General features: G+C 49.7%; 1 protein-coding gene across 1 annotated transcript; it reads left to right on the top strand.

Moving 5' to 3' along the window:
- The first annotated feature begins 10,887 nt into the window (after window positions 1–10,887).
- SOX17 (SRY-box transcription factor 17) lies at window positions 10,888–13,351 on the top strand. The gene is made up of 2 exons (XM_022556805.2): window positions 10,888–11,276; window positions 11,863–13,351. Exons 1-2 carry the CDS (start codon window positions 10,970–10,972, stop codon window positions 12,780–12,782), a joined length of 1,227 nt encoding a protein of 408 aa, XP_022412513.1. The 5' UTR covers window positions 10,888–10,969; the 3' UTR covers window positions 12,783–13,351.
- Window positions 13,352–22,963: the final 9,612 nt, after the last annotated feature.

Genomic DNA, 22,963 nt, shown 5'->3' with positions numbered 1-22,963 from the left:
ATGCTTCAAGTCTTTGCCTAACCAGAGGCTGCCCCTTCTAGTTCTGGGATGTTTTATCATCACCCTTTCTGTAGAAATGACCCAGTAAGATTTTCCTGTTTTAGTTTTGGAAAAGGAGGAAAGACATGCCAAGGAGAGAGGAGCTTGGTAGGTGCCCTTGGCTGTCCATTGCAGCTGAACTTGGACCTGCTCACCGGCAGGGTTTCAGGAGCTGCCAGGGGTGCATCTCCTGGGCTCTGCAGACAGAGAGCAGCCATGGAGGGGGCAGTGTCTGGGGGTGCCGAGCCTGACTTGGAGGCTCAGGGGTTGGTTTTCATATTAATACAGTTCCACATAACTCTCTCTCACGCCAAAGATGAAAATGACTCATGGGAATTCAGTCATGCATAGAAGCAGTGTAAATTAGATTGGCCAACCTCTGAACTTGGGGCAAGTCATGAAATCTGACTTGGTATGCATGATTTTCTCCGTCTAAGATCATGGAGAGTAATGTGTGTGGGTGTGGCTGACAGAGGGGAGAGGCACTGTACTTACGAAGTATTTCCTCAAAGCTGCCACAAATTCTATGAACACTTCTGGAAAATATTATTTAATCCTTACTCCCCTTTCTTCCTTATCGTTTTTAGCAAAAGAAAACCTGCTAGGTCAAGCCAGTCTCTAGTTTTGCTCTAGCCATGACTGAAAGCCCAAGAAACACTTCTTGGTACAATCTTGTACTTTCAAAAGTGTGGGTGACCCCACCCCAAACAGACAAAAATAGTGCCTTGGGTTTTTTTTGTCTTTAATTGACTCCTGAGGAATTTGCCAGCAAGGAAAGATAGTAAAGAAGGAAATTTTGGTACTATAGTTTATGGTCACATTTTATACTTAAAATAATTTTACAATCAATTTAAATGAGTAATTATTATTTCTTTGCTTTGCTTTTGAACATGAAAACAGTGGAGCATTGCAGGAGATCTGCACAGAGGTGCTGGTGTGCCCGGAAACCAAGCAAGCAGGTGGGGTAGCTGGGAGACGGGTTACAGCCAGCAAATAACAGATACATTGAGAATAGTGGGAGGCGGTTCCTTACTGTCAGAAAAGGGATTTAAAAATACGGAAAGGAAGCAGGCTAGCGAGAATTCTGAGATGTTGGATTGGAATTGGAGGTATCTTCAATTAACTCATGGTTTTAATAGATATAGAAATAACTATAGATATATGTGCGTATGCACGCACACGTATGCATATGTTTCCTAGCTCTCTCTGCTGAGAGTATCTAGAAGCCATGATACCCCAGTACCAATGAGAACCCAGATTTTGGTTTCTAAACGCCGTCCTCCACTAAAAGATGCTCTTGACTCCTTGGACAAATGACTGAATCAGGGTTGAGGCAGGAAAAATAAAAGATGAGCCTGGAATATCCTGTTATGCCCCAAACTAAGGAAATAGTCAAAGGATGATAAGGACGTATCAAAAGGATACAGGAGCCATCTTGAAAGTTGCGCCACTGGCCAAATCAGTGACAAGCAGACCATCCAAACAAATAATATTAGTTATGGATGATAAACCACTGAATAAAGAAGGAATCCATGAGCCCATACTAATCTAAAGGAAAGGAAAACATCCTTACAGTAGAAGGAACACATAAATACAGAGGAATGATGGGAATACAAAACCACCACTCCTCACTCACGCAACCAGATGCTAAGGCAGGGGGGTGGGGGCTTGATGAGGATATTAGCATAATATAGAGCAGAGTTCTCCCTACAGAAAACACTTATCAATTGCACAGGGGAAAATGGTGGCTTGAAGCTGGAGAAACTGGACAGATACCAACCTGATCAGGGGGTCAAGGTGAGCTCAGCAGTGATGATGCGGCTGACAGGCAGCCTCCCTTATCATGCCCTGGGAAGGGCACACCACCATGTCCGTGGTTTTCCTGCCAAGAATGCAGGAGCCCATACCAGACAGACTGGTCCTGGGACCCCATTGGAACGAAAGCCCCTCACTCTTTAAAACCATAAAGGAACTGTTTCAGATGCAAACCGAAAGAGACATGATATCTAAGGGCCATGTGTGATCTTGGATGGAATGCTGGACCGGAAAGAAACAGTCTTTGTGGGAGCAGTTTGCAAACTTTGAATTGGGCAAGTGGCTCAGCTGGTAGTTGTATGGTAGGAATGTTAATTTCCTGACTTGTTTGGTTATTTGATGTCTGGTTATATGGCAGAGTGTCCTCTGGCGTATTTAGAGTGAGTGAGACACCATGTCACAGCCTGCTCTCAAATGGTTCAGAAAAAGGCTGATGACACACATACAGACATACATACACGTTTTTGTTGTTGTTGTTGTTGTTTTGCGGTACGCGGGCCTCTCACTGCTGTGGCCTCTCCCGTTGCGGAGCACAGGCTCCGGAAGCGCAGGCTCAGCGGCCATGGCTCACGGGCCCAGCCGATCCGTGGCATGTGGGATCCTCCCGGACCGGGGCACGAACCCGCATCCCCTGCGTCGGCAGGCGGCCTCTCAACCACTGCGCCACCAGGGAAGCCCCATACACATGTTTTAATGCATAAGATATAACATATTATAATGATGTATTACATATTTATGTAGTGTCTACAACATATCGGTATATGTTAATATGTTCTATGATAAATATGATTACATATTTATATTGTTATATCCATTTACATATTTTTAGAAAATGTGGGGAATTTTTTTTTTTTAAATTGAGATGGAGCAAAAGCGGTAAAATGCTAAGAAATTGAAGAGTCTCCTTGAAGGTGATACAGTTCTTTATACTATTCTTGCAACTTCTCTGTAAGTTTGAAATTATTTCAAAATAAATGATTTAAAAAGAATGCTGTGTATTTACATAGCTGTATGAGTAACAAATGCTTTCATATATTAGTGTAATATGTAATATTTCCTGTGTAAGGCATTCCCATGTTTCCAAACTCTCACTAGGATAATTTTACAGAACTTGAAAAGCAGGGATGGGTTATGCAGTTCTTTTCAACCCTAAGATTCCATACATGTCAGGTGAGTTCCAAGGAAATGTTACATCATAAGAAAGTGTCCAAAAGAATGGGTTGTCTATTTGTCTCCAAATTTCAGTTTTAAATTAACCACTGGGGAAAAAAAAGAAAGAAAACAAAATTAACCACTGAAATAACCTATATTTACTAAAATAATGGTTATTCAGTAAATCTATAGCCTTAGTTCATAAAAACAGAATCTGGTTTGCCCTGGATCAAAGGTGGGGCCCTTTGTGCAGTAGTTTTTTAAAAAGTTTTTGCTCTCAAAGCAGCAGCATTCCATTATAAGCCAGAAAAGTAGTCTTCTTTACAATCCCTATTTCCATTTTATCTCAATTTGCCATTTTTTTTTCTGTACAAAGAATCTTCTGTAAACGCATATACACCCAGACATCTGCAGACACACACACTAACCCAGTTTCACTGAGCACTTTTACTTTGCAAAACTTCGTGATTATTTATTCTCTTCTTTATCTGGAACAGTTGGGAAGAGATCGGGCATTTTCTTCTTCCTTTTTTGAGAAAACTGAGGCTGAGACAGTTTAAGTGACTGGCAGTGTACCTGGCAGCAAGTTACTGAACAACCAAGACTAGAATTTGGGATCTTTTCACAATGAAAGATCTAGACAAGGTTTGTACATTTGTGGGTTATTCTTCCTCTAAACACGAGTTCCGGCCATAGTTATCACGATTGGACTTTGTCTCTATGCCTTTAGGAGAAGAACCTAGCCTGACCCAGGTTAAATGCTCATCGCAAGGTGTCTTTGCATTTCAAAGATCTTTTAATGGAATACCGAATGCTTTACAATTCTATGTATTTGTTTCCTGGCCAGTCTTCACAGAGTTTTAGAAGGTTGACATGCACAAAACAAAGATTTTTATGTCACCACCAAAGTAATGTTGACATTCAAATGTAATTAGAAAATGCACAATAGTTTATAGACCTCTGAAAAGCTTTTGCCAGTGTAACAGATAATTTTGATTAAAGCATGATAACATTGGTTATTACTAGTTATCATAGATGTTACAACATTAAAAAATTCCATTAATTTTTTCCTTGAAAACATTTGTTTATCTGTTACAATGCATTAAACCTTCAGTATCACAGTAGCCTTTTCTTATTTATTCTCCCAATATGTCTTCATATGCTAACATGCATTAATTTAAATTTTATTTTATTATTCAATACCTGGGTAATGCTTGCTATGTGCCAGGTCCTAGCAATTAACTCGTTTCATCCACATAAAACTCTCTGAGGTCATTGCTATAATTACCCTTCACTTTACAGAGGAGATACAGAGAGGTGTAGCAATATGTCCAAGGATGCATAGCTGGTAAGCTGCAGAACTATGATTCGATACCCAGCAGTTTGACTCCCAAATCTGTGCTCATAACCAATATACCATGCCGTACTGAGCCGCAGACTTACAGGTGCTGGGGAGTTATTTGTTGGTTAAATGAATAGATGATTCTCTTGTCTCTTATACTGATTTGAAAACATTAATCAAATTACACAATTGCTCTGTATCTCAATTTTCCATTTCATAAAATAGAATTGATAATATTTGCCATCCATTTCTCTCCCAAACGACAGTACGAATGGAGGAATTTACCTTACCTAGCTGCTACGTGTATGTTTTTATGCACCCAAAGACTTGGTCAGCGGTACATCTGGAGGAGACCAACAGCATAGATCTTAAACATGTGACAAGACCACACAACTTGGCGTAATTAACTACATCTCTTTCAGTCTGAATGAAGTACAGGGGCAGAGCTTCAGAGACCCAAACTTCCTTATATGTGAACTTTATCCCCATATAACTTTGAACTGTTTTCATTTTTTCAGCTGAATTAGAATTTGTAAAAAATAATACTCAAATTAAATGAGATGTCATCTACGGCTTAGATTATGTGATCTAATAAAAATACCTAATTATAGATCTTCTAAATGAAAATGCTTTCTTGTTACAGCCCTGTATCTCTGCTACTAAAAAAAATTATTGTGACGTGGTTAGGAACCACACTGGAAGTTTCTGTGCCAAGAGTCCTTAATCCATCCCTACCTACCTGCTGGCTTTATTGGGTTCCTACAAACCCCTTCAGGTCCTTCACTGGTTACAGACATGGCATGGAAAGAAATTCAAAACAAGGCCCATCCGTGTTAACAGCAAGGGCAAACAGGTGATGCAAGCATGCTGGTCATCTGACCTCAAGCAGGTGACCTATTATTTCTCAGTTTCAATCTCCTCTTCTGAAAAATGGGGATAATAACAAAAGCTGCCCTGCCTACCACCAGGGCTGTCCTGAAGCTCTGACGAGTTACCGTACATGAAACTGCTTTGTAAACTGTAATCTATGAGTACAAACAAATTAATACTAAAGGTTTTGTTTTTGAAAAGTCCCCCAAAGATAGAAATTTATTTACGCATATAGCCACAAGAAAAAATTTCCATGTGCGTTCTTGGCGTGGACTTCCATGCTGAGTGGGTTCAGAAAAGCCAGAGGACTCGAGTTAAACCTCAGAAGAGGAGACATTTCAGGGCTTAGTGCCTGGACACTGAACCTCTGGGGAAGGAGAGGATGAGGGAGAATAGGGTAGGTGTGAAGTCTGATGGCCGCATGTCTACACAGATGCGTCTTAGATTAGAACAGTCTTTACTGAGGTTTATGGAGATAATTCAGCACCTTGCCGCCAAAGAAGATGACCCCATGACCGGATAAAAGACAGCCGTCATAGTACCCCTGAGTATGTATTACATGCCAATGGACTGTGTGTGCTCGAGGATATAAAGAGGCTGTTAAGGGCGGGGAAAGATAAGTCAGGAGATTGGGATTGACATATACACACTACTGTATATAGAAGAGATAATCAACAAGGACCTACTGTGTAGCACAGGGAACGCTACTCAGTACTCTGTAATGACCTATATGGGAAAAGAATCTAAAAGAGTGGATATATGTATGTGTATAACTGATTCAGTTTGCTGTACAGCAGAAACTAACACAACATGTAAATCAACTATATTTCAATAAAATAAATAAATAAAATAAAGAGGCTGTTCAAGAGTGTTGACAAAGTTGTTGGCAAGGTTAAGAAATGGGCATAGAAGAAAATTCAGGTAACAGAGGACAACCAAATACTGACTGCAGAGGAATCCAGCAAGGATTCCTAATATGTTCTCTCCTGTTTAGAAACCTTGGAAGCCAACTAGGGTACCATTTCAAAATCTGATATGCTTGTGGTTCGAGTTGCACAGAAAGGTGGATAATGAGTGTGTCAGGAGTGGCCTGTCCTATGACCTATTCACTTTGATCATTTCCATGATCACAGAATGCACACCTTGCCCTAACCAACCACCTGGCAAAATCCAGCCCTGCTGACAAGAGAAACTTGGCAAGCCAGAGTTTCCAGGGTAGAAAGGCCACCTATTACAGTACTTCTACTAGAAAAAAATATCTCAGAGCGCTTGGCCTACTGATGTCAGGATCACCTTTACTTGCCAGGAACAAATGATTGCGGTACAGAAGGCCTAGAACCCCCGGCTGGACGTGAATCAATCAGAGAGGAAGGCTAATGGTACCGCGCTGTGCATTCCTCCGACGCAGGGGCCGTGTCTGCTCCCCTCTGGGGGGGACTGCAAGTGTTCGGCTCACAATGGACATGTTGCTGATAAGACTGTCTGCTTAGTTGACGACACAACTCTACAACGAAAGCCCTGGCCTCTTCTGGGTGCGAGGAAGGTGGGAAGGTCGGAAGAAGTGGGTGCACAGAAGCCGCTATTGAAATTCCCTTTAGAGTTGAGAGGCCGAGATGGAGGGGACGAGCAAGCCAGTGTGTGGCTGTAATCTGTCCTGGGGACGAGCTGGGCTGCCTTTCCTTAACCCCCAACGCCCTCTCACCTCAGAAGTCTGAAGTTCCCTACGTCGGGGAATAAAGGGAAGGAGCCAACACTCCAACCCCGGGACCCGAGCTGGGGCGGGAGGCGGGTGCAGAATATAAGAAACACCCCCGCGGACTAGTTTCTGAGCAGGAAAGTGGACCGGGAACAGCGCATTTCCTGCTTCGCCTGTGCAAACCCCAGGCGGGGCCGAGCGGGAACAGGGTTACGGTCGAGGAGTCGCCGGCTGCCAGGGCGGGGTTCGGGGCGGCCTCGAGGGGGTCCGCGGACCAGGGCGAGAGGCCGGGGCGGGATGCAGGCGGAGGGCGTGGGAGAGGGCGTGGGAGCAGAACGCACGCCTCCCATCCTCGTGCCCAGCGAGCGTCCCCAAAGACACTCTCGGCCCCGCGGGAGAGGCGGGTGCCCCGAAGGTCAGCGTCGGACGCCAGATGCGGGGTCCGCGGGGCTCCGACCCTCGGGGGCCTCCCGGGCCGGAGCCGGCGACCGCGATCTCTCGGGCCCTCCTTCCTCCCCACCTCTCCCATCCCGCCCGCGACTTTGGACCTCGCATCCCGGACCCGCGGGGGACCGGCGCGGGGACGGGAAGGAAACGCGCGAGGTACGCAGAGCCGGCCCGCGGCCCTACCTGGGCGGTGCGGAGCCCCGGGCGCGCTGCGTGCCGCGCGCCGCCTTCCGCTCGGCTCCCGGAGGCCGCCGCGGGCGCGCGACTTACAAACGCAAAGGCCTTATTATTGTTCTCTGTTCCGGGGATACCATTGTCTGTCCGTTCCCGGCGTCGGCGGCGCGCGCTCCCTCCCCGCTCCCGCGCACTAGCTCTCCGGAGGCGACCCGGATCTGCCCCGGTGCCCACGGCCTTCCCCGGCCGCCGGAGTGTCCTTCGTCCGGCTCCCGCTTCCCGAGCATCGAAACACAAAAGCCTGCCGGAAACCCCCGGCCTGTGCCTGGTCACTCAGGGGTCCGAGCCGCGGCTCGCCACCTACCCGGGTTCATTTCTGCGCCCGCCGGCCACGGGCCCCGAGGGGCAACGGGCACGGCCTCGTGCCGCGCTAGTCGCGTCCTCGCCCAGCCCTTGGGCCTCGGGTCTGGCCTGGGGACCGGGCGTGCCATTAGTAGCCAGGAGCCCAGAGATCTCGGTCCGTGCACTGCGGGCGCGCCCGGCCGGCCGCGTGTACACGGCTCTTCCTCGCGCACTTGTTTGCCCCCCTCCCCCCGCGTAAATCTCTCGTGATGAGAAAAGCAAGGCTCGCAGGAAGCCACTCCGGATGTTTGCTGCTTTTCATGTGGCATTTGTGGCTGGCTCTGATAACGGCCCGAGCTCGACTTCCAACACCGCGTTTAGTAAAGGGACCGAAATAGAAGAGTCCACACACTGCGCAGACCGGTCTGCGGCGCCACCAGCCCCAACACGCTCCCCCCAAATCTATGACAAGTGAAGGATCAGAAGAGATTAGATACAGGCAACGGTATAGTATAGAAGGGCCTAGTCTTGGAAAGGCACCACAATTCCTTCCTATAAATAGAAGTAAATTGCTACTTCATAACTTCCAGGGAGGGTGTTATAAGCAGTAGGGGGAGGGGCGCTAAAATCTGTAGCTCCAGCTCCATCCTATGGATCCTGTGCTCTCACTTGAATTCTCAGTATCTTACCCAAGAAAAGTCAGTTGTTAGTCTCCAGAACAAGTGCAAATAATAATGGGGAAAACTGCCCCCCCCGCGTTTTTTTCCCCGTCACTTTCTCGACCCTTGTGGCACCTCTCTCTGCAATGAGGTTCCGAGGAGGTACACGAGGATGAAGAAAGTGTACAAGGGTAAATCCGTGCATATACATTTTTTGGACTCACACGTGGATTGTATTTCCTGCACCCTATGTTATGTTTTTATGGAATTAGTCATATAGATTCATCTAGACAGATAAAATGTATTCTCGAACAGGGATTATTTTTGTTTGGTTTTCCATCTCTATTCTGAGAAAACTCCCATTTGTTCATAGAAACTTTCACGCTGTTAGAAAGTCCTGCTTTGAGATCTCTGAGAAGATATTACTTTGCAGCAAAGTTAGAGAAGATCACCAAGAAAACAAGGAGCCAGGCGCCGCGTGATAAACTTGTTCTCTCTACTTCTATAGTTTCCTTATCAGATAACCAGCTGTAATGCAGTCTTGCTTAATTTTCAAGCCCATATTTTTCTTTTTCAGAAAAATAAACTCTTAAAGGAAAAGTACATAATCAGTTAAATGTGTTTAAGATTATCAACTGCTTCAAAACCACCAATTAAAAATAACACCTCTCTATTATTTCCTTAAGCAGATTACTTTTTAAATTCTTGTCTGAACCTCAGCGACCCAGAACTAGAACCACTTTCTGGCCGCTGAAGGTGAGGGAGGGCAGCCAACGTCACAGATTCTCACGGAGTTCAAGCTGGCTTAAAACAAGTGTGCAGAAGCTCTTTGGAGAAATAGCAAAGTCAGAGAAACCGAAGGCCAAGTGTTTTCAAAGCTTCTGTTTCTTTGTTTTTATGAATGCCACTAACAAGCGGACTTGATAGATTACTTGTCCCTGTCGTATCACACTAGAAACTGCAGCACTTACCTCCCAGATCCCGGTAAGCCCTAGTTTTTCATCACCCCTTCACAGTAAACAAAGTCTGTTGTAGAGATTGATATATTGGTTTCTTTGCAAAGTTATCTAATTATGCAGGAATGGCCGTGTTCGTTGCTGTAGAAAACAACGCAACACACAAACAAGTACACGAATACAACAGCTTGGCTTAAAGGTTAAGAGCTCCAAGTCTGAGGGCAGACTACTGGAGATGAATTCCACTTGCTGTGATCTCGGACAAGGTCCTTAACCTCTCCGTGCCCCAGTTTCCTCTCCTGTAAGATATAATAGCCTCTACCTCGTAGGGTTATAAGGATAAACTAGTTTGCTGACGTTTGGAGGGATGGTGTGCTGTATATAAGAACAATATAAGGGCTTGTTTACAAATCCCACTCAGAAGGTTTCTCAGATTGATACAGAAGTTTAACGGTCATTCAGATTTTCATTGCAGTCTAGAGAAACATAGAGGAATCCCCCAGTCATCTGTGAGGGTCACCACCTCAAACTGACCCTCCAAGCTACAGTTATTTCGCTCCTCAGGAGTTGCTTTCTTTCCTCTAATCGGCAGGCATTTAGATAAATATCACTGCTGTCTTTACCACATTTTAGAAATCAAAACTAAGCCTTGCCTCTTTTACTGAACACATATGAGAAAACTTTGTTTACTGTACATTTCACGTACAAATTGTCAAGGGTTGGTTCGTCTTTTTTGGGTAAACGTTTTCATTTCTTCAGAATGACGTTTGTAATCTTGTTTTAGAAAGTAGAATTTACCTCGGACATAGCATTTTGAGTATAGTACAACAAGCACGTTGAATCCTTGGGAAGAGAAAGTATTTTGCAATTTTAAGACGTCCGTAGGTCTCTCGGAAGAAGGCTAGGTCACCCACCGCTGAAACACCCTCAGCTCCTGGTTTAGTGGATGCTTCGTGTGTTGATCCGAACTGCCGGGACCAAGTGCTCCTGTGCAGCAGTGCGATCAGCACCCGGGAAAGTTTTTCAGAAGTCCCTCTCCCCGGGTCGGAGAGGACGTGGCGCCTAAGCCCGGCTCCAGCCAGTTTTCCCAGGGGCAGGTGTAGCCCTGGGCGCGGGGTCGGGGCGGGGGAGGGGAAAGGGCGGGCTTGGGGTTGAGCTGGGACTTGGGACTTGGGCGGCGAGCTGGGCGTGGGCCTAGAGACGCCGGCCCGGCCCGCCCCCGTCGCTCTATTGGCCACGTCTGTGCAGAAAAGGCCCCGCGGCCTAGGGGCGCCCGCAGTGTCACTGGGCCGGCGGGGACGCTAGTTGCGCCGGGTCTGCGATCTGCCAGGGACGCCGGCGGCGGGGTCGGGCCGGGGGGCGCGAGCGGCCCGCGGGGCATCTCCCAATCTCGCTCCCCACCCCCTCCCTCCCCCCGGTCGGGGGAGGCGGCGTGTCCGGCGGAGGGGCGCGGGGCGCGGGGCAGGGCTGGAGCGCCATGAGCAGCCCGGATGCGGGGTACGCCAGTGACGAGCAGAGCCAGCCCCGGAGCGCGCTGCCCGCCGTGATGGCCGGGCTGGGCCCCTGCCCCTGGGCCGAGTCGCTGAGTCCCCTCGGGGACATGAAGATGAAGGGCGAGGCGGCGGCGAGCAGCGGGGCGCCGGCCGGGACGGCGGGTCGAGCCAAGGGCGAGTCTCGCATCCGGCGGCCGATGAACGCCTTCATGGTGTGGGCGAAGGACGAACGCAAGCGCCTGGCGCAGCAGAACCCGGACCTGCACAACGCCGAGCTGAGCAAGATGCTGGGTGAGTCCGAGCCCGGGACCCAGAGAGTGCGAATCGTGGAGCCACTTCCTTGAGTCTCACGGGGTGTGGGCCTCGCGCCGGAGGAGGCTGGGGGTGCGCGGCCGCCACGTCCTTCCCTGGGGCCCTCGGTCCCTTCCCGCTTCCCGCTCTCCGAGTCTCCGAACGGCTTTGGGCCTCGGCGCCCGGCTTCCCCGGGTGGCCGGGGCGCGGGTGCAGCGGCCCCGGGAGGCGGCTTCCCCGCGCGTCGGAGTGGCGGCGAGGGTACCCTGGCGCGGAGCTGGCTTTGGTCGCGCCCGTTCCCCCGACTCCTTGCCCGGGTGGGGACGCTCTCGGTTCCTCGGACGACCGCGAGCGGTTGAGCGGGAAGCCGCTTCCAGGAGGCCACAGGAAGGCACCGAGGCCTCGCGTCTTCCTCGCGTGCTCGGCCTCCGCGGGCCCAGCGTTCACCTTCACCTGGACCCCTTCTCCTCCCTGCCCGGGCTGCACAATCCGAGGTCGGAGGCGAGGGCGGTGGGACCAGCTGGGGCCCGGGAGCGGGGCTCCGACCCTAAGCCCGCGCGCCTCTCCACCTCCCGCGCTCCCGCAGGCAAGTCATGGAAGGCGCTGACGCTGGCGGAGAAGCGGCCCTTCGTGGAGGAGGCCGAGCGGCTGCGCGTGCAGCACATGCAGGACCACCCGAACTACAAGTACCGGCCGCGGCGGCGCAAGCAGGTGAAGCGGCTGAAGCGGGTGGAGGGCGGCTTCCTGCACGGCCTCGCCGAGCCGCCGGCGGCCGCGCTGGGCCCCGAGGGCGGCCGCGTGGCCATGGACGGCCTGGGCCTGCCCTTCCCCGAGCAGGGCTTCCCCGCGGGCCCGCCGCTGCTGCCCCCGCACATGGGCGGCCACTACCGCGACTGCCAGGCTCTGGGCGCGCCCCCGCTCGACGGCTACCCGTTGCCCACGCCAGACACGTCCCCGCTGGACGGCGTTGAGCCCGACCCCGCCTTCTTCGCCGCGCCGCTGCCTGGGGACTGTCCGGCCGCCGGGCCCTACAGCTACGCGCAGGCCGCGGACTACGCGGGGCCCCCGGAGCCGCCCGCCGCCGGGCCCCTGCACGCCCGGCTCGGCCCGGAGCCCGCGGGCCCCGCGATGCCGGGCCTCCTGGCGCCCCCCAGCGCCCTGCACATGTACTACGGCGCGATGGGCTCGCCGGCGGCGGCGGGCGGCGGGCGCGGCTTCCAGATGCCACCGCAGCCGCCCCCGCCGGGCCCGGGGCAGCCGTCGCCGCCGCCCGAGGCGCTGCCCTGCCGGGACGGCGCGGACCCAGGCCAGCCGGCCGAGCTCCTCGGGGAGGTGGACCGCACGGAATTCGAACAGTACCTGCACTTTGTGTGCAAGCCCGAGATGGGGCTCCCCTACCAGGGACACGACTCCGGCGTGAATCTGGCGGACAGCCACGGGGCCATCTCCTCGGTGGTGTCCGACGCCAGCTCCGCGGTGTATTACTGCAACTACCCCGACGTCTGACGGGCCCCTTCCGACCCAGCCTGCAGGCCAGAAGCACAAACAGTGTTACACACTTCCTGGAGGGGCTAAGGAAATCCTCAGCCTCATGTCGTGTCATGTTGTTTTGAAGTTGCCTTGGCGTATAATTTATGGTAATTTATTTTGTCTGCCACTCGAACACTTGGGGGGAGAAAAATGTTGAGGTGGTGTTTGAAGATTGGTTCAGACACTTGTTTCCCACAGTTGCGTTGTCAAAACCCCACTTCCAAGTTCAAGTTCACCAGTTTTCAGTGGGTCCCGGAACAACTCGCTCCGTTTCCCGAAGCTTTATTGATCTAAGAAATTTTATCCCGGGTGTGTTTTTTCAATCTTAAAAATAAATAAATAAATAAAATCTGGAATCCTACTTTTTCACTCTGCTAGCGCCTCTGTCACAAAAGCCAATTTTTGAGATCACTGTTAAGTATTTAATATAATTAGAAATATTTTAATGATGACACTATATAGTCACTGTAAATTTCTCATTCTCCTGTAATAGTAGACTTGAATGCCTTGAAGGAGAATCCCTCAGATGAACATTTGGGCGTCCCAGGTTGTCTTTGCTAGGGGAAAAAAAACCTCACAGAATGAGCCTGCTGTGCATTTCAAGTGACCCTAGTTCTACAAAGTAATGGTGAATCGTAACACTAAATATTTTCAATTTTAGTGTATCACTTTCTAAATCAGAGGAGAACATCCAGGTAATTTCGGTTTTCTTGTTGAATCTTGAGATCTGACTAAAGAGGCTTTTGGATTGTCTTTTTTTCTTGTCTGTATTTCACCAAGAATCTTTAAGCTCCCTCTCAACACTGAACTCGCCAATCATCACACATCTACACCTTGGGAAGTAGTGTTGCTGGGTTAAAAATAATTTGAAGGAGTCACAGGAACTAATCAAAATAAAATGTGCATTGTGACCTCAACTGTTATGAAACTTAGCAGCTATCATTTCAGTGTGATATTTTGCTATAAACTGCGTACAGGGTCCACTGCACGTCCTGGCACCAGCAGTTCTTAAGCTTGGGGTGGGGGTGGGGGGGATCCAGGGATGATTTGCGGGCAGTGTGCTTTACAAATGCAGCTATAGCTGCAGTCCTAGGGCATCACTATCCTGCCCTTACAGGGAAGAAACTGAGGCACAGGTTGTGAAGCAGGTCAGCCTTGCTCGCTGCTGCAGCGCTCATTGCTGTGGCCCTTCCCATCACACTTTGCAGATGAGACATAAATGGATGGGTACAGACGACCTGTAATGGGCATTTCTTGTGCCAGGTGTTTCATCAGTGCCATTTTGTACTGAATTTGAGCCTGATCGAGCCTGTGAGATTAGGTGCAATTCTCCCCGTTTTGCAAGTGAGGCAAGGAGGCACAGAGCCCTCACCTGCCGTGTACATGGTGAAAGCTTGGTGTTGCAAGTTCTGACAACATATTCGTTCACATTTGTTTTCCTTTGTGCAGGGTGTACCTGTGGGCACTGGGAGAACTTGCATTCTGGTGGTGAGAAACGGTCTCATTTTCCATGTTGATAAATGCTATAGAGAAAAGGAAGGGGTAGGAAGATGGCTTAAAGCATTTATCTTGAGGGTTATCTGAGCTGACATGGTTGGCTGGATTCTCTTGAAGAATGGCAGGGCGTGTGTTTTTTACAAAGGGTTCTGGGGTGTTAGGAATGTTCGGGATGAAGGTTTCGGTGAGGAAAGGTAAGTCTATTTTGTTAGGCGTAACAGAGGTTACCTTAAACATTTGAAATGAAAACGTTCACTCCAGGTTCTGGCTATCTCCAATCCAGTTTGTTTGCCTCTGGTACCCTAGCCTTTTCCATTCATTCTTCCTCTGACCCCAGACAGGTTCTGCTTCCTACATTCCTGGTGGATAAAGTGAGCAGAGGTACCTCACTCAGGTTCAAGGCTGTGTCACCAGTTCAGATCACACCAGGCATTTTAGTGCATACTTGGTTGGCCCAAGGAGACTCAGTTGTATCCTTTGCTGCTGCCTCTCAACAAAGTTTAGAAGATATGGATTTCCCCAGTGGTCCAGTGGTTAAGACTCCGCGCTTCCACTGCAGGGGGCACAGGTTCGATACCTGATCGGGGAAGTTCTGAGTGCCGGTGCAGTGCAGCCAAAAATGAAATAATTCAGAAGGTACACAGGGTAAAGAGGAAAGGAGAAAAGAAAGTGCTTGGGGGAAGAAGTCCTGTGACGTTACATTCTTAACTGCTCACCAGGGACCTGTCAAATAACGAGGGAAAATAAGAGCTAAAATTGTTCAGCATTTCCAATGCCTTTAACCCCCAGTGGAGGGAAATTAGTCCTCACGATAATTCTTGGAGACAGAGGCATGTCATCCATCCCTTGTTTTTCCCCAAGCAGACTCAGGTGAAGCGACCTCAGGTACCAGCTAGTGACTGATTTTTGGTTTACCTTGGAAACAAATACATAAAAGACCCATTGTTCCCCCCCCCCCACTTCTGAGATACTTTAGAAGTATGTCGGGAGGTAGAAATCAGGGCAGCTCTCCTGAGTTGTAAGCACTCTTAGTTGTCATGCTTATTTGACTTGCCTTAGATGATAGTCTACGGAAAGCTAGGAATGCCCTTCCAGGGAGCACACACACACGCACATGTGCAATATTTTAGACATAGTTTTAGGCAGTTCATGACTCCTCTTAACTCATCCAAAGTTTGTAGGAATCCGAAGCCCTCAGGTTTAGAAGCGCTGATGGAGAAGGTTTGTTGGGAAGCATGGCACCCAAGCATTGTAGCAAAAAGGTAGTTTCCCTTTATTTGAAAACACAAAAGGACAGACATCTCAAGAATCCTCTCATGTTACTGAGTTGAATCAAGGAACGCAGCGTTGCGTCCCTCTCACAAAGGCAACTGTGATGCCCTGCCAGATGAAGACACGGTCTTTCCCCTTTGTGCAGTGTGGTGGGTGGTGGCTTATCTCCCTACCTTGGGTATTTACATCCTTGTATCAACTCCTCCCACACTTAATCTGGGTTGGACTTGCTACTCTAACCCAATAGAATGCAATCGAAGTGAGGCTGTGCAGGCAACCAGGACCAACCCTCAGGAAGCCTAGGCAGAGTCTCTTTCTTGTACTCCCAAGAGCCCTGAGCTACTGTATAGGAAGTCCAGCTACCAAGGTGGTGAGACCACGTGCAGAGACCACGCGGAGCGGAGAGACCACTCGCCGGCCTGCGAAGGGAGGGCTCCCATCTCCTGCGACCATCCTGTCGACTGGAACGCAGGAGAGGCCAGAAGAACAGATGCCCAGACGAGCGCAGGCAATTCACAGGTGGGAGAGATTAAAAAAAAAAAAATAGTTGTTGTAAACCGGGAAATACTAGGGAGCTTTGTTAACTTAGCAACAGGTTATTGACATGGGTTTTATCCTAAATGACCCTTTCTTATTTTGAAGTATAGGAACGTGGGCACTGGCGGGAAAATCAGGAAAAGCGTTTTGGGTCCTGTCAAATATATCAATAGTTTTAAAGTGAGGGACAGAATGTCAAACTTGACTCAGGTTGGACGACCGTGGTGTCACCAGATGCGTAGACTCCTCTCCTCAAGCAGACGTGGATGAAGTGACCACGGGTACCAGCTGGTGACTGATCTTTTAAAAGGATTAAATTTCTCTCAGTTTTTAATGGTTTTCTTTTGGGCACAAATACATAAAGGATACACTGCTTCCCCTGCTCCCTCCCACCCCATCTTTACTTCGGAGGTACCTGAGAAGTGTGTCACGAGGCAGGAATCCAACCATTTCATGGGCTGAGATATCCAGATTGGGTGCCAGCAGAGAGTCTACACACCTTTGAGGGACCCAGAAAAAGAAGACGGTATTTTCTTTCCCACCAGATACTGCCTGATCTCTATTAAAGCTACCAGGGCAGGTCTGATAAGCTACAAATAAACGTGCAAGCTCCTTATACAGGCAGCTAGGAGACAATATCCCACTGAAACTATTTCCCTTACCTCTTATTCTTATCTCAGAAGATGACTGCGCCTTTCATCTGAATCACACTGCAAAAGACTTCAGCTTCTTCTGTACATTTATGCTGATGTCAGGAAAAGCACATACAAGCAAAAGGAATTCAGAGAAAATGGAGTGGGTGCTATGAACCAAAAGGTATCATCGCTGTCTGACATCCTTAAATGTCCCATTTCATTTTGTTTTTAATACTCAGAACTGTGCCGGTCACATAATAGATGTTCAACATTCCCTTCCTCCTATTCCCCTTTGATTTGTTTTGACAACAGGGGCTGGGCGAGAGAGATTTTACATCCATTATTTTAGCGTAGATTTTTTTCTTCCTGCTTACGAGGTGCTTCCTTCTGAATCCCGAATATTCATTCATCTGAGAAAAAGTGGCTTTGGTGTCCCTGACCACCCAGGTGGAGTAGGATGTGGAATGTTCTGCTCCTTCCTCCACGGGATGAACCTGTGGCCTAAAGAACATTCCTTGGGTCCCCTGACCTGGGATGAAGCTGCATCTCCTTAATTTTTCACTGTAACACCTACCCCGACCTTCCCTCTAGTGAGAAAGTTGCGTGCTTTCTCCTGAATCATTAGACAGCTTCGCGTGAATCAATTTGCACTGTCCCCCTTACACCAGCACTGAACCCTCACCACTGGCAATTCTCCCAGCTTTATTCAAGATTCTGGATATTAAAAATTCTTAGGGCAGTACCAAATAGTATTTAAATAATAAAACAATACTTCTTAGCAAAATATAAAATTTCTTAGCCCTAGTATACAGCAAGCGCTAAAGAAGTTGTTGCTACTATATTAATAATGTTCTTTAATGTAAACGTTCTCTGAAGCTCAGGTCCAAACAACAGTTTGGTTGAATAAAAGAAAAAAAATTTTAATCTTATTCTTGCTGAAGACAGTTTAGTTTTGAGGATCTTCTTTCCACTTTAGCCAAAGTCTCGAACGTTTTGTCAGGGTCGAAATCATAACAAGTATTCCCCAAGGTGATATTGATCAAAAAGATGATCTGGGAAGTAACACTCTGCGTGGAGATTCAGATGAGTATCAATAAGTTGCAGTAGCCTTGCTGTGGACCCCGTTTTCTACAGGGTCATGGGCAGTGCCCTCGCACATACCTGATCTCTTGTTAGGCAAGGAAAAGAATGGTTAGCAGTGTTCTGGTTTGTTTGATTCCTGTGGTCACAAGGAGTGCCCCCGGGGCAAGGACTGTCTCTTCACTTTGTGTCACCTGACCTGGCACCCGGTAAGTGCTCAGAAATGGACTGAGTAACTGACTTGGTACCTCAGTTGAAAACCGCAGTTTTCCGAAGGAACTGGGAGTTCCTGCTTTGTCGCTCTTCTACTTGAGACAGTCCCCAGTGGCTAGAACTCGTTCCTCTTGAATATGTGTCAGGACAGCAGACTCAACACAGAGCATAAGCTATTGGAGCAGAGCAGAGAATGGCTGAATACTCAGTAGTGTTCCAAAAGGAGAAGACTCTACATTTTGAGTCAGAAGTTCCCCCTGGCTCAGCACCAGATTTTTGTGAGTTTGGAAAAGGCACTAATCTTTTCTGGTCTCTGGTCTGCTCATCTGTAAAAAGTAGGGAGAATGATAAAAGCCCTGTCTCCCTCATTGGATCTTGTAGCGATGAATGAGATGGTGTTTAAGGATGGCTTCAGGGCCACAGGAAGCGCCCTCTTCTCTCTCCCCTCTCGACCTTTTGATTTTATGTATCTCTGTCTTTCCTAGCAGACTTGGGGGATTTAATTTCGTTATTCCACTGGGAAAGAGAAACAACAGTGACTCGCTTCCCCTCGTGCTTTTGCTTAGTGGATGGAGAATTTCCCAGTCTTTTAAGTTTGCCCATATGAGCTGGAAACCTAGACCATCTGTGTTTCACTCCAAGCTTTGGGCAGCTCAGCCTCTCTGATTATAAAATGAGAATAGAAATAATTGTCACTTGAAGAAGAGCTTCATATAGAATGCCTCAATTCGCATGAACTCCCATTTGGCATGAAAATCTCAAGGTCTTTATAAAGGGACAGTTCACTGGGACATACTGAGCTCAATGTCAAGTCTGCTAATACTCACCTTTCAGTCCAGCCCTTTTCCCCACCAATCATAGTTTCTCAAGTCCTGAATCACATTTCCATGTCATTTACTTTTTAAGGACTGAACAGGGTTGGAATTCTTGAGGATGAATAAGACAGAGTGGAATGGGGGAGGGCCGCACATGAAGAAATAAATTCTGGCTTTCAGCAGTTCCAAGTAATGTTGAAACTTCATACCCGGGACTTTGAATCACTCACTCTTCAGAAGTTATTTCCCCAGGGCAGTGGTGGAGGGGGTGAAGAGAAGAAAATTCTGACACAGCCATGAAATGAAGAGACAGTTTATAGTTGTTCCCTACACAGTGGATTCTTCTGCTTATTTTAAGAAATCTGTCTGGATGTTTGAAAACAATACTTGGGGTCGTAGGTGCACACACATACACCAAGGATATGAAACTGCAGAGGGAGACTACAGGAGGGAGAAATAAAATAGAAAATCAAGTTCCTTGTTTCAGTAGAAGGATTGTGGGTATGGGAAGTGTATAGTTTTATTTATTCGTTTAAAATAATTTTAAAATTTAAAGTGATGTGCATGCTTACAAAAAAAAACCACAACAACCACAGCAAAGCAACATTACAGAGGGGCTTGTAATAGAAACTAAGAGCCGTAGGAAGGTCTCGTCCCTCCCCAGCCCCCCTTCCACGTGTTAGTCAATCCCCCTGCCCCTCTTTTGCTTGAAATGGGCTTTACCTACACTAATAACTGTTCCTCTGGCGGTTCATTAATTAACATGCCTGCGAGGCTCATTCCTTGTTTATCCGTATTAGACACTGACTTCCTGCTATAATAGCCAAGTACGTCCTGCGTTCCTCCGAACATAACGATAGTTACTGCCTTATTTCCATTTCTTATACTGATTACCGCTGCCTTCTAAAGTACTGGGATAACACACCCTTTTCCTTGTTTCATCGCAAAGGCTGGAAGCCTTGACTCCCCACTGTGAAATGTGAGGATACCGGTGCCCCCATCTCTCCCAGGAGCTCCCCTCTCTCCGGCGGAGGTGGATATTTTGGGATAAAGTTTCTGGGTGTGGCGGGGGAAGGGAGCAGATGGAATAGTGATGCACGTGTTATTACAAGGCACAGCGTCCGCTTCACGGCATTTCAATCAATCCCAGGCAATCAGGACTGCGTCCCACCGTGGTTGTGATTTTTAGGTTCGGTCTCTTCTTACACCCATTAGGAAAGAGAAGTAGTGTCCCTAAACCTTTACACAAAGAAAAAATAAGATCGTGTCAAGGGGCAAACCCTAAGCTCGGCTGTCGGTTTCCACGCCCACCTCCACCCTCCGCCGCGCGCGGGTCTAGGTCCCGGGAGGCGGCGGCGAGTCCCTCCCGCGCGTGCGTCTCCGGGCCCAGAAGGCGCTAGAAGCCGAGGGCGCCGCGCTCCCCTCGCCGGGAACCGCGCTCCGGCTGCTACTAATTCAGGGGAGCATGTCAACCAGACTCTGCAGTGACTTGCAACTTAGAAGGTAAAAGCTCTTAGGTTTGGTGCGGGTGGAGGAGAGCACGGCCACCCTGGTGACCGGGACAGAAAGACCGCGACGTCGTGCGCTCGCGTCGAGGCGTTTCGCGCCCGTGGCTTTGCGCCCCGGTGCCCGCCCAGCGCCGGTGTGCGCGGCCCGGGGCGAATCGGGCGAATCGGGCTCGAAGGGTTTCCCTTTTGTATCGTTCAGGAGAGGGCCTGCCGCGCGGGGATCTCAGAAGGTCCAAACGTGACGTCCGGGACTGACTCTCCTCCGAGGCGGGGAGGCCTTTGGGTCTCGGCCTGTGACCTTCTGCCGAGGGGAAAGTAAACCCGTAACCGTGCGCCGCGCCCTAGTGAGCTGTGGCCGCGCGTCGCGGTGCCCGGCGCCCGCGTTCTCGGCCTCGCGGGTGCAGCCGGCGGCGGGAGCAGGGGTTCTCGAAGGGCCACGTCTGTGCGATAAAGGCCCCCAGGCCTGGGGGCATCCGCGGTGTCACTGGGCCGGCGGGGGCGCTGGCTTCGCCGCGGGCTGGGGCCGAGGGACGGGGTCGGCCGGGGGGCGCGAGCGGCCCGCGGGGCATCTCCCTCCCCACCCCCTCCCCCCGGTCAGGGGCGGCGAGGCGGCGTGTTCGGCGGAGGGTCGCGGGGCGCCGGGCAGGACTGGAGCGCATGAGCAGCCCGGAAGCGGGGTATGCCAGTGACGAGCAGAGCCAGCCCCGGAGCGCGCTGCCCGCCGTGACCGCCAGACTGAGCCTCCTCGGGGACGTGAAGGTGAGGGGCGAGGCGGTGGCGGGCGGCGGGACGCCGTCCTGGGGCCTTGGGCCGAGCTGAGGGCGAGTCTCCATCCGGCATCTTCGAGGTGTGGCTAAGGCGGAGCGCGGGCTGCTGGCGCGGGGCCCCGGGCCCGCAGGACACGGAGCTGTGCCGGCCGCCCGGGGAGGCGCCGGGAACGCAGGAGGGAGCGAGGGGAGGGGGCTTCTGCGGGGGGAAGGCCGGGCTCGGAGAAATCCGCGTGGGTTGACCACCGCTTGGGTCCGTGGCTCTACCTCTGAGAACTCGCCTGTACCGCGAATTTTACACGTAGGGAAACAACTGGCAGGTGCAGAATCGTCTTGGAGGCGCGAGATGAAATTAGGCCCAAGATCAAACTGTTCACCATCTCCAGGTGTACATGAGAAAGAATACAAAATTCTGCGGTCTTGGGAAAGGTTTTAAAGGTGTCCTCTAATCAGGCAAAGGTTCTGTAAAAAAGAAAACTCGAACGCTCTTATTCCAAGTTTTCAAACAGGGAGATGATTCCTTTATTTTTTCAGGGAAGAAATTTAGAGACTTAGATAAAACTGCTGATCATTAACAAAGCTGGAAATGCATTCAACAGTCCCTTTCAGAAAAATGTGCAAAGCTTTAAACTTCAAGTGATACAGGCTTCTCTCTTGAGGTCTTTTTTCGATGCTGAAGTTGGTGTTTGAAAAGCCAGGAGACGTGGCCTCTAGTTGTGAGGAGTTCCAGCTCGTTCTGCTTTCAGTCTTTCCAAGTTGAGGGAGAGTTGGCTTTTTTTTTTTTTTTTTTAAAGAAGGAATAAAATGGCCAGGCTTTATTTTCATCTTACCAATGCAAAATCATTTGTCTTCTGCGTAAATAGCGTCATTAACAATTTTAATTTCCTGGGCTTCCCTGGTGGCGCAGTTGTTGAGAGTCCGCCTGCCGATGCAGAGGACATGGGTTCGTGCCCCGGTCTGGGAAGATCCCACATGCCGCGGAGCGGCTGGGCCCGTGAGCCATGGCCGCTGAGCCTGCGCGTCCGGAGCCTGTGCTCCGCAACGGGAGAGGCCACAACAGTGAGAGGCCCGCGTACTGCAAATAATAATAATAATTTCCTCTTTTTTTCATAAAAAAATTTAAGTAGAAAATCAAGGGAAAACTAGTGACCGCTTCCCAGTCCTGTTTTCCCTTGCCCTCGTTTTCTCTGCATACACAATCATAAAGACACGTAGGGTTTCCTCTCCCCTCCACCCCCACTAGTGGGATCACATTTTCCCTACCAGTCTGCAGCTTGCCTTTTCAGATTTATTTATGTATGGTGTTCTTGTGTTCCTAGAGACTGAACCTCTGTTTACCTGGTTGGTGGCCTTCTCCGCTCTTCTGCGGGGTCAGGCCCACTTGTCCCGCCTCCAGTCCCATGTAAGTTTGTATGTTGGCTAATCCTTTAATGTACAATTACAGTCCTAAGGCTCCCTCACACTCATGCAAAGACTGAGCTTGTGAACATGAACGGAGAGGACCTGCATTTAAAATAGAGCGGACCCGGTGGGAGAGCACATCTCACCCGAGACGAAAGAGGTAGAAACCGTGCGCGTCCTAAGTGCAATCTTTAACAGGACCGGTTCTTTCCGTATCGGATCCCAGGGGTGCTGGCAGCCCAGCGGTGGATAGAAAACCCCGCCGGCAGTCCTCGCTCCTGGTCACCGTCCCTAAGTTGCCCGCCTTTCTGGGGCAGGGGTTGGCCTGCCGGGGGGCTTCGTTGGCCCTTCCAGGACCCTAGTATCTCCGGACTGGGCCCGCGTCCCGTGAAGCCGATTCGGTCGGGGTGGGTGAAATCGGCCGCAGCACAC

Source organism: Delphinapterus leucas, chromosome 17 (assembly GCF_059928025.1).
Source record: "Delphinapterus leucas isolate spDelLeu-1000000601 "Yukka" chromosome 17, BTC_Dleu_Yukka2, whole genome shotgun sequence".
Lineage (NCBI taxonomy): Eukaryota > Metazoa > Chordata > Mammalia > Artiodactyla > Monodontidae > Delphinapterus > Delphinapterus leucas.
The sequence above is the reverse complement of the archived record's forward strand: the minus strand, read 5'-3'. Positions and strand labels throughout refer to the sequence as shown.

Coding starts and splice junctions, on each gene's coding strand:
- SOX17 (XM_022556805.2), top strand. CDS start 10,970: ATGAGCAGCCCGGATGCGGGGTACGCCAGTGACGAGCAGAGCCAGCCC. Junction 11,277..11,862: donor CGAGCTGAGCAAGATGCTGG/GTGAGTCCGAGC, acceptor GCGCTCCCGCAG/GCAAGTCATGGAAGGCGCTG.